General features: G+C 38.9%; 1 protein-coding gene across 1 annotated transcript; it reads left to right on the top strand.

Annotated features, from left to right (window-relative positions):
- The first annotated feature begins 6 nt into the window (after positions 1-6).
- Positions 7-12,020, top strand: GCC2 (GRIP and coiled-coil domain containing 2). The gene is made up of 5 exons (XM_080814682.1): positions 7-162; positions 1,950-2,144; positions 3,146-3,285; positions 5,064-5,265; positions 10,344-12,020. The coding sequence occupies exons 1-5, from the start codon at positions 87-89 to the stop codon at positions 10,412-10,414; spliced, it is 684 nt and encodes a 227-aa protein (XP_080670808.1). The 5' UTR covers positions 7-86; the 3' UTR covers positions 10,415-12,020.
- The last annotated feature ends 247 nt before the right edge of the window (positions 12,021-12,267 follow it).

The raw sequence follows: 12,267 nt of genomic DNA, 5'->3' as shown, positions 1-12,267 counted from the left end.
TGAGTCAACTCACATCCCAAAACGAGGTCCTTCGCAGCAGCTTCCGTGATCAAGTGCGCCATTTGCAGGAAGAGCATAGAAAGACCATGGAAACTTTACAGCAGCAACTGTCCAAGGTGGAAGCTCAGCTTTTCCAGCTTAAGAGTGAACCAACCACAAGAAGTATGTGTGTGTGCATGAGAGCATCAGTCATTCACCTTTGCTCACACAGTTATGTCACTTAAATACGTTCGTCACAAATCCCTAAGAAAAAAGAAAATTTACTAGGTGACAACCAGTGCCAATTCTGTGATTAAAGAATTTTGGTTTTGCTTACTGAGAAGATATTTGAACCATTTGAACCCTTCCTAATTATACTTAGAGCAGCCTGTATCACCTCTTCCAGTACTGATTTTCCTGTATCTGTTCCCCTCCATGTAATGCCATGTCCTGTTCTCTGACTCAGACATACTCTGCAGTCTCATGATGTGTGTCCAAATTCCAGTATTCACTGAATCTGTTTGGTGTTCTCCATTGTTAGTCATCAAATATATCTATTTTGTAATTAGGAATATTAGAATGAAAGGCTTAGAAATACCCAAGCCTCACTGAACTTATAGGACTGATTGGTCAGTATAGCTTCTTCCCTTTAAAATTTCTCCTTAGTTGGAGATTTAGTTCAGCTGCAGCTGGTATCTTCCATTCTCCTCCCTGGAAGAGATGGAAATGTGCCAGCTGAGATGAGGCTACATCATCTTTAAGGTATCAACTTTATACTTAATACCATTTACCTTGGAAAATGTCACCAGGACACTGGCAGCAATGGGTCACTCATCAGGGTGCGAACCCAGCTTCAAGAAATTCAGCCTCTGCTGCCTGGGTGGCTCAGTCATTAGGCATCTGGCTTCAGCTCAGGTCATAATCCCAGGGTCCTGGTAACAAGCCCCTCATTGGGCTCCCTGCTCAGCAGGAAGCCTGCTTTTCTTCTCCCACTCCCCCTGCTCATGTTCCTGCTCTTGCTGTTTCTCTCTCTGTCAAATAAATAAATAAAATCTTTAAAAAAAGAAAAAAATTCAGCCTATGCCAAGAGTCATCAAAGGAAGTAATCAGTCAGGGAAACGAGTCACATGAGAGATTGTGATCTAGGAATCAGCAGTGGAATAAGCAGTTGGCACAATATCAGAAATCCTGGAAAGTGCTTCAGCAAAGGCAGCTGGAGGCTAATGTTTGAGAAAAATGAGGCAACATCATGGAATGGAGAATAAATGAAATTGGAAGTTAAAAGATACGGCATAGAGTTTGCTTCCTAACCCTGCTATGATGCCTTGGGCAAAGTCATTTAATTTCCCTGACTTTCGTGTTTATTGGGATTAATCAAGTAATGTGTTTGAAAGTGCCTTATAATTCTTAGAGTTCTATCCAAGTGTTCACTGCCAGCAAACAAGAAAGCCTGGCTGGGGGAGTAAAATAGATTAGTTCCCTGCCCTGGGTGCTAGGCATTTCTTGGTTGAACACTGAAGATGTGAGGGGGCGATGGAGGGACCCAGCAAAGATGAAGGTGTAAGGTAGTGATGAACAAGTACATCTGTTCAGCAAGTATATTGTGTCAGAAAGTACGCAGCTATCTGAAATACCTAATCCTCCAAAACAGTCTAGTTTGAGAATTTCTGCCAGTATTCTGCAACTGTATAGCCCTCCCTGTTATGGTATCTAATAATAGGGTTTATCTAGGTGGTAGCAAATAATTTATAGTTTCTGTTGAAATTACTTAAACAATTTAAAGTTAATAACTAAGTTTTTAGGGCAGTCTTAGAAATTATGCACCATTTATTGGTCTTCTCGTTACTGAAATTCCCTGTCATACCACTTGACATTCCTATGATCATTTTAATTTCATTGCGTATCTCTGTGAATACAGAATCCATGATTTTGAACAATCTCACACTTACTTTTTTAAAAAAATTCAATAGGCCCAGCTTCATCTCACCAACCTTTGAAGAACCTTCGAGAAAGGAGAAGCACAGATCTCCCCCTTCTGGACATGTATGCCATTACCCGGGAGGAGGGAGAAGGAATGGAGACAACCGACACAGAGTCTGTATCTTCCTCCGGCACTCACACACAGTCTTTAGAGCAGCTGCTTAATTCTCCTGAAACTAAACTGGGTATGTTTTTCCTCTTTAGCTCTACTGTCTTGTCTAATAAATCCTAACTCTTAAGTTTTATGTGCTTTTTTGAGCTACTCTAAGAAAATTTCTTTCAGTGTTCCACTCCAAATGGAAAACTCTCCTGCAAAATATAACAGTTGAGTTTTTTAAAATAAAATGCTAGTTCTGCCCCAAGCTTGAGCCAGAATAGGATGGTTGAAAGTCCTATAGTAGTATCAGAAAGTAAGATGAACTATTCTCTCATTCTTCTAAGAATTTGACAGCTTTTATTTATTCCTCTGTTAAATTTATTAAACATACTAAAGCTTCTGTATATGTTAGTTTTACCTGTCATGAATGTTCACAATTCAGGGGGAATTTTGTTCTCTCCTGAAGCTTCAGGATCTAGAGTAAAGACTGTTTATGTCTTTGGTCACTAATCTTGGTGTGAATGGAAACTGCAATCCCACCAGGCAGGGTTAGTAATGATGACATGGAGGCATCACAAGAGAGTGGCAGCAGACTCCAGAATTACATCTGACTTTGTGATTTTTGCCAGATTACTTATCAACTCTGAGCCTTTTCCCTCATCTACACAATTTGAATAATGATACTTACCCACCTCCTATAATATTCTTATGAGCATCCATGATATAAATGATTGGTAAATGTTATTACTCCCCTGTTTATAAGTAAAACAACATAAACTCTTGGGACATAGAGGAGTGCGAGTGGGGAAACAGAATAGTCTAGAAACACAGGGCAAACAAATTCTAGAATTGGGACTCGTAGAGCTTGAATTCAATTAGATTATATACTTTACATCAGAGATTCTGCCTTATTTGTGTCATGTGCGACGTGTAACCTTTCACTGAGATATGTTGAATAGAAGAATGACAGAGAGTGGGCCTGAGTAATACTGTAGAGTAAAATATCTGTGCTTAGATACATTTCTTACTTAGAATCTTCATCTGTAATCTCGGATTTTGAAACTTAATGACTGGAACAACATCTTGCAGAGCCTCCTCTATGGCATACTGAATTTACCAAAGAAGAATTGGTTCAAAAGCTCAGCTCCACCACAAAAAGTGCCGATCACTTAAACGGCCTGCTTCGGGAAACAGAAGCAACCAATGCAATCCTTATGGAGCAAATTAAGGTAAGGTCAGTACTGCCACCCAGAAAATTCTCTCTGCAACAGGTTGGTTTTCTTGACCCCCCCACCCCCACTCATCTCCAGATGAGACACATCCATCACATCTTCATTCTTTATGATGTGACATTCCTGAAACTGAGAAATATAAATTGCTTTGGATATATAAGGACTAACTAAATTACTATCTTTTCTAAGAAACTATGATAGATTTAGAAATGGATTAGATGTAGGTTCATAAGTCATTGTTCCACATATGCTTATGGAAAACTTAAATGGATATGAGCCCTTATGTTCTAAAGATAAACCAGGGACACTTCTCATTCAGATCATTCAGCTGATGTTTATGGCACTAAACTTATCACAGATTGTGGGTGGAGATAGTAAAGTAGCTTAGGAAACTTTCCGACTTAAAGGTGACACTAGAAACGTGTGGCAACACGTAGATAGTAGAGCAGTTGAGGGTTACACAATCCGCCGTGGCTCACAGCTAAGTCACTTCTCCAAACATAGTCCTGCTACTTAACTGAGCAGTTCTTGTGAGCCAGGCCCTGGGCTTTACATGTATCATCTTATCTAAGCCTCATTCTCACTGGTAAGAGAATGATTGAAGCTGATAAACGGTGGAGCAACATTCCAGTTCATGTCTGTCTGGAAAGCACATGGTTCTGCCCTCTGTATGCTTCTCCAAATAGACTATCCTCCCTCTGTGCAGGGCCTCAGCTATCCTTGTTAAATTAATTTTTTAATGCTGAATTACTCAGCTCTTCATAGAAAATGGTGTATATTGTGACATTCCACCTCTAAGTATTTTAGTATGCATCTATATAAAATAACATTTTCCTACATAGTCAAAACATTATCACATCTAACAAATCGCTAACTAGCCCAATGAACTAAGTGACTATTCAAATGTTGTATTTCCACAAATTTACGTTCTTGAATGATTTCTTAAACATTATTGTCACTTTTTAAAATGACTGTAGGTTTTAGAACAGAGTTGGCTCTTTTCTGAACTAACCTAAAATGATGAAATATCACTATTTTTGTTTCAACCCAGAAATCTTCCTCAAACACTTTAGCATTCTACTGTCTTTTGCATATCATCTGTTGCCCCATTTTTCTGGTAGTATTTTAGATTGTCTTACATTCCTGAACTTTCACTCTATCATAGACTTGGCTTTTGTTTTGGTAAACAAAACAGCTGTGGTTCATCAGGTAAATATAACTTCCTGTTAGACACCATAACTACCTGCAGTCTGTGAGCAGGGCAGGGAAGGGGTTAGTGGTGGATGTAGATGTTTACTTTAGTCCCTGGTTTCAAGCTCTGCTTGCCCTCTGCAGTGTGTCTTATCCCACAGCCCTGAGCCCACTGGTTTACTTTCTGTAGAGAATAGGAGGTGAAGGGAGCATCATGGTAGTTGGTACCATGATAGGTTGGCTATGTAGACTTGACATCAGTCCTCAGTCTTCAGCCCCATTTCCTGTGCTCCTCTATACTTTGAGGCAGGAGCTTCTTGGTGTTTCTGTGGGATCCATTCTGTCTTCTTGTCAGTGGTACTTGGTGTGCCACTGGGCTGAGTCTCTTCCACTTTATCTCCTTCCCATCTTGTAGGAATTTCTTGATATTTCTCATCTATTTTTTTCCTTATCTCCTAATCACTCCTTTATAGTCATTTTGGGGGGCATTTCGGGGGGAAGAGAAGAAGAGTGCATATGTTCAGTCTGCCATGTTTAACCTGAAGCTCCTAAAACTCATTTTTAACTCATTTCTCCAACATCAGCTCCTCAAAAGTGAAATAAGAAGATTGGAAAGAAATCAGGAACGAGAAAAGTCTGTGGCTAACCTGGAGTACTTGAAGAATGTCTTGCTACAGTTTATTTTCCTGAAACCAGGTAGTGAGAAAGAGAGACTCCTTCCTGTTATAGACACAATGTTGCAGCTCAGCCCTGAAGAAAAGGGAAAACTGGCTGCAGTTGCTCAAGGTTGGTGAAGGAAAGTATTAAAACTCTTGTTGGATAACTTATACTAAATGTTGGACTTACGGTTGAAATTCTGTGTGCTTACATTCTTGTTTGTGACATTGTGACTTAAAACATTTAATATTTGGTTCATTTGAGTGAGTTCTATCATATATGTAACCTGTGACTAGATTTGAAAAGCTAACGTTTTAACACTTCAGGGCAATTATAGTACATAATATAATTTTAAGATGCAACAAGTACAATACAGTGTTTAGTTAGATCTTTGAAAGTTAGACATGTAATTCTAGCATTGAATTCTATCAAAGTGGTTTTATTTTATATCATAATTAACATGTATTAGCTTATTCTTTCCTACTCACCACCCCCACCACCACCTTACTCTTACTCCTTCCCCCTGCCAAATAATCTAGAGGCAGCAGAGTCATATGACCCAACAGTTGGCCCATATCATACCTCACAGTCCCATTTCTCAAGGCAGACTCTGTTTTAAAGCTGTCCTGTATTTGGTGCTTAGATTTATGTGGCAAATAAATTTAACACTGTGATTTTATAAACTCCTTTAAAATGATTCTCATACAACTGCTGTAGTTATCTGATTTCAGACTACACCTTAAGGATCATGGTTTCATTTTTGTTAGTTTAAAATGTTTTTATTTGTGACCTTTTCAGGCATACAGGCAGAATGCTGTCGTGTCCTTTGTAGCTATCATCTTTAACAATTTTCATGATCAGACTTCTTTTGAAAGGGGAAGAGCAGAGCTAGAGAATTTTTTTTTTTAAGATTTTATTTATTTATTTGACAGAGAGAGAGCACAAGCAGGAGGAGCAGCAGGCAGCAGGAGAGGGAGAAGCAGGCGTCCTGCAGAGCAGGGAGCCCGATATGGGGCTCAGTCCCAGGACTCTGGGATCATGACCTGAGCTGAAGGCCGATGCTTAACTGACTAAGCCACCCAAGGTGCCCCAGGGCTAGAGATTTTAAAGCAGATCCCACATATCATATGATTTTCCCAGCAAACTCTTCACTGTCTATCAGACTCCTCTGCCATCTACACCCAGTTTATGCTTGGTGTTCCTATTATTGCAGATGTCTTTGTGCAGCATCCTAATAGGGCTCACACATTGCATTTGGTTGATGTCCCTTAAGCTCTGTTTTGTTTTTGTTATCTATAGCAGTTCCATGTTCCTTTTCATAATATGTCAGTTATTTGTTGAAGAAACTAGTCATTTGTCCACTAGAAGCTCAGTTCTGGATTTGTCACTTTGAGATAGCATGTAAGTTTTTCCATTGTTGCCTGTAAATAGGAAGTCAGATCTCTGCTTAGATACAGGTGCAGTTGGAGAGGGTGGGAGATAAAAATCCCTCATAGGTGTATTGAAAGTACTGTGTACTTTCTGAGACATCACATTAGTAGGCCCAGAATGTCTGGTTGTCCTGCTTTTGACTGGTTTATCTCATCAAGTTGGTGTTTTGGGGTTGTTTTTTTAAGATTTTATTTATTTGAGAGAGAGAGAGAATGCACAAGCATCAGGAGGGGCAGAGGGAAAGAGACAAGCAGACTCCCTGCTGAGCACAGAGCTGGACACAGGAGTCAGTCCCAGGGCCCTGAGATCATGACCTGCACTGAAGTCAGACACTTAACCAGCTGAGCCACCCAAGTGCCCCATGTTTGTGTTAACACATTCCTTTATTCCCTAAAAATCTGGTTACGCTAGTAACGCTGGAGAGTGATTTTCAAGATGGAGCAGGTGTCAGAATCATCTGATGAGATGATTAAAACTCACATTGCTGGCCACACACTCCCAAGTTTCTGATTCAGTAAATTTAGGGTGGAACCCAAGAGTTTGCATTTTTAACAAGTTCCCAGGTGATACTGATGCTCTGGCCATTATTAAGCTAGTGTACCTTTGAAAGAATTCACTTCTTATCTCTTAATTACATGAGAAAACTTATAAAAATTGAGTTAAAAGTGTTATGGTCTGGCAGCAGATAGAGATATGGCTTAAGCAAGAGTTATTGAACTGAAAGGTCAGAAGGAATCATCAGAAGAAAGAAAACAATGGAAGAAAAGATGAAAGAGTGGGTCATAGACATAGAGGATATACTAAAGACAAGTAATACATATTTAATAATTGAAGTTCTAAAAGAAGAGGAGAGAAAGAATGAGGTAGAGACAGGATTTGAAGAGAATGAAAATTTCTCAGAGCCGCTGAAGGACATCCATCCACACATTTGAAAAATCTCAATACAATTTCAAGTAGAATAAATGAAAGGAAGTCTACCTCTTTGCATAAAAGTGAAACTGCCCCCAAAAAGGACAGAGAAAAGTCTCAAAAGAAGACGCATTGCCTCTTTACCTTTAAAGGAGTGATAGGCTCATAGGGGACTTCTCAGCAGCATTGGTGAAGTACAATCTTTAGCACGCTGTAAGAAATAACTGTCAGCCTTCAAGAAATATTTTTCGAGATCTTTTCTGATAGAAACTTTAAGAATTTGCCTCCATTGGAAATCTCAGCAACGTACTCCATGTAAAAGGAAAACCTAAGTGAAAGGTCTGAGGTGCAAGAAGGAATGTCATGTACAGGAGACTTGTCACCATGCTGCAGATAAGAGTCCTGAGCCTCACCAGCCAGACCAAGGACATTTCTTTACCAAGGCCTTCAGGACAACAGACCATGTCATACATGTCTGGGGTGCAGAAACGAGGCTAAAAAGAGGGCTGCTCTTCCTGGCACTGAAAAAAATGGGAGCATAAGAGCAAAAAACACAAGTACCTCTTGCCTCCTTCATCTCCTTTGAAGCAGTATTTATATTTTCTGATTTTGTATAGAGTTTATACCAGTATTTTTCATTCAGGTTGCTAACCACTAATGGATGTTGAAATTAATTTGGTGAATCACATCCAGAATATATTTTTTTTTTAATGGAGAGAATGAGACAGACATCAGAATACATTGAATCTCGTAGGGATAAGAAGTGTTTCATGAAATTCTCTGGGTATATGGGTATATGGGTGGATGTTGGTATCTGTCTGTATCAACTCCTGATATAAAATGTTTGTCTTTCTATGGGTCTGGGTCACAAATTTTGAGAAACATCAGCTTAGGGGATAAACTAGATTATCTAACTCTGACAAGTGATGTCAAACTTCCTGTAATAAACACCTTTTAAGGACCCAGTTCACACTGCAGGCAAGTGTCAGGAGCTGCTCAGAGCTGCCTGTGGCATTGCTACATAAGGCAAAAAAAACACAGAGCACTGCATTAGTCTCAAAACAAGTAATGTGAAGAAGACACTGCTGGCAAGTGTCAATTGTTGCTTTGTGTGTAGTTCACATGTCAATTCCCCCTGCTTCCCGCATGTTAGATCCCACCACTGTGCACAGACTGCATTTTTCTTTTCTTCTTGAGACACAACTTGAGGTGAGCAGAGTTCGCTCCCTAAATAAGTCAGTCATATAGTGCTTCTCTTTGTAAGACTGGAATCTCAACTTTGCTGCTCAAGTAGGAGCTGAAAGTTGCTTCTTTACATTTTTGCTCCCCAACTAGGTTATAATTTACAGAGCTATGTGTTGTTACTTACTGTACAAAATTACTAAAGTCTAATACTCTGTAGAAGTAAATAAAGAGGAAATAGACCTGAAGTTAATACAAGGTTATATGCCAATTTTACCTCAATTAAGGACAAAAAGAGAGAGAGAAAGGAAAAAAGGCAAAGACTTATCAAGCTTTTTTTGGTCATCTCCAGATTGACAGGAAGAGAACACACTCATACTCACTTTAAGTGTCTAATTTGGTTTGCAGAGGACTCAGAACCTTATCGGAAAAGAATAGGTACTCAGGGCAGGTGCAAATGCATCCAATCTCAGCCTTTCTGTGGTCCTCATATACCTAAGGACGTGAACAGCTGCCAGGAACATTGTCTGCATAGGGCAGAATCCTGCCAGATCTGGGACATGCCTGAATTTTTGTGGTGTCACAAGTCTTATACTCAGAGAGCACCCTTCATTCCAGATGAACATACAGCAGTTTTTGCGTTTCATTTAGGAAATGCAGGGTTTCATTTAGGAAATTCTTGGGAGCAAGGCCACTGCCTCCTCTAATGGGAGAAAGCAGAGTCAGTGCCCAGGTTTCCATCCCTTAATGTCACTTCCTCCAGCTTTCTGTGGAAAGACTGACTTTTAAAAAGTCTTCTGCCACTACAATGCCCTCTAGAAATTCATGCCTTTATGTAACCCTCTCCCCTTGAGTGGCCATTAGACTGGCCTCGTGATTTGTTTCTAACTAGTAAATACAGCAAAGGTGACAGGGTGCCGCTTCCATGATTAGGTTAATTGTGACTTCTGTCTCATTAGCAGACTCTACCTTCTCCACTTACAAGCTCACATTATTAAAGAGGCCACAAACCCAACCACTAAAAGGGTGAATCTCATGTAGATTATTTCTCAATAAATTTTTTAGAATTAAAAACCCATACATAAATGTTTAGAGCAGCTTTATTTTAAATTGGGAAAAACTAGAAACAATGCAAATATCCTTCACTGGTAAATGAGTAAAACAAACTGGTGCAGCCACACGGTAGAATCCTGCTCAGCTGTAAAAAGGAATGAGCCACCAATACCCACAGGAACATGGACAGTTCTCAGATGCCTCCTGCTAAGTGAAAGGAACCACACTCAAAAGATACATGATGTGGCCCAATTTATATGACTTTCTGGAAAAGGCAAATGGTGGACATGGTGGTGCTGCACCTCAAGAGGATGAAGTACTATAAGTAAATTATACCTCAATATATACCTGATTTCAGAGTGATTAAAACCAGTTGTTTTTGTTTCTCTTGGTTTAGTTTTGAGGTTTACCACACAACTATTGGGTTTAGGTTCTAAGTTATGTAAAGGCTTCCATATTAAAAGAATGTACAAATTCCCCTTATTATCAATAATTCTTAGTTGTGCTGGCGTCTTTATTTTGGAATTGTCTAATGGAGAAATGCAAATACTGAAAAGTCAAGAACAGATTTGTAACATCAAAGTATGTTCTGAGAAGATTAATGCATTTTTTTTCTTTTAAACTCCCCAAAGGTGAGGAAGAAAATGCTTCCCGTTCATCTGGATGGGCATCCTATCTGCATAGTTGGTCTGGACTTCGGTAGATTGATGGGAAAACATTATTTATTAACCAAATAGAATCCATGTGGCAAAAAAGAAAGTTTCACATGTATTGCTGTCATTCTTTTGTCCAAAAGTGTGTGTATATGTGTTCACATCTACATATATTGTACATACGTCTGTCAGATGTATTTAAAAAGTCTCTGCTTGAAGTAAAAGTATGAAGTTAAAGTACAGCAGCCTGACGGGTTGATACCAGTCCACAGCCCTCTGACTCTGTGACCTCCCAAGAGTGCTGCCAGATGAGAACACCAAGGAACGACGCCCCTCCCTCCTTCTGTGGAACCTCAGGACCCGCCTGTTTCTGGGCAGTACTGTGAATTTCGAAGTTAAATTTTGGTACAGTACCAACTGGAATTTAGGTTTTGAAAATAATGTTACAAGACTATTTATTGCAAGAGCAAACTTGCAGATAGATTATTATTATAAATTGTTGAAATGTAATTAGAATATGAAGGAAAATGCTTTGTGCATAATGTTGACATGTTTATTAAGGGATTATAAAGCAAATATGTACAGTTAATTATGAAACTAACATTTTACTTAGTAACTTTAAAATGAATTGGTTTTTGTTTTTTTTTTTTCTCTAAAATACATTATCTCAAAACTCATTATGTTGTCAGAAGCCCTCGTGTTGGCTGGTGTGACACAAAACATGAACACAGGACCAGCTCATTACCATGGGGTGATTTTGTGGTGTCTCTCCAGGCTCTTAAGAGGGTTCATCTACTTTTAAGCCATAAATCTGTTTTGAGAATTCTTTCCATCTCCCCCATTAAAAACTTATCAGAACATCGACTGCATCATGCAGCATTGTATCTAATAGGAGAGTGGTGCTTCCCGTGGTTCAGCAGACATGCCGTTCCATACGCTCTCCATCCCAAGGAACTTCAGGAACACATCTTCGAGGTCAGTGTCACATTTTCACAGGTCTTGTGGTGTTACCTGCCTTTGATGCCTCTAAATATATTTTATTGACAAGATCAGAATTGTGTTCTTAAATCATAAATTTGAGAATTCTATTTTTAATATTTATTTGTTAAAAAATCACCACACAGTATGCTCTGTAAAGTTCCCTTAAGCCTTCCAATTTATACTTTGATTTTCATTCTCACCTGGTGAACTGACTTTGTTTACTCAGAACATTCGTTTCGATTCCAGTTTAATTTAACTGAAATTTGCTGCTGACATGTTGAGTTTGTTCTTTACAAAATATCTTCTATATCTGTCTTTCCTCCAGTTTTAGAACAGACCTAACTAGTGAATGTATTAATGAAAATGCATCCATTTCAGAGCTGACTTTAAGTTTAGTTTTTTTACTTTGTAAACTGTGACTATGCATATACCAGCAGCATACAATGTAACTGTGATAGTATTTAAATAAATTTCACTATAAGTGTAGACCTTTTTGAAGTCTGTATAAACTTATTTTGAAATATAGTCTCTACTTATGAATGTAATAGCAAAAATACCATTTTGCATGATAAAGTTAACTTTGATTACAAAATGATATTCTTTCATGATTTCAGCAAGAGGAAAATGTATTGATTATTTTAATATTTCTATTAAATATGTTTAACTGCATATCATATTTTTATGCCTAAACTTTTTTTCTGTTAGACACTGTCTCTTTGGAGTTTTTGAGTTAGTCTATGAATTGGCATTACACATTCCCTTACTACTGTCTTTAGACAGTTGGGACCTAGAGTATCGGGTACTTGAGAGAACATAGATTGGCCTTTTGTTATGCGATGTGTGGATCATGATGCCTTCTGTGTCTGACGTCTACCTTCCACCTGGAAGGGGGAGCCTCACTTAACCTTTCTTTGGGCGCCTC

Source organism: Martes martes (assembly GCF_963455335.1).
Source record: "Martes martes genome assembly, chromosome: 9".
Classification (NCBI taxonomy): domain Eukaryota; kingdom Metazoa; phylum Chordata; class Mammalia; order Carnivora; family Mustelidae; genus Martes; species Martes martes.
The sequence above is the reverse complement of the archived record's forward strand: the minus strand, read 5'-3'. Positions and strand labels throughout refer to the sequence as shown.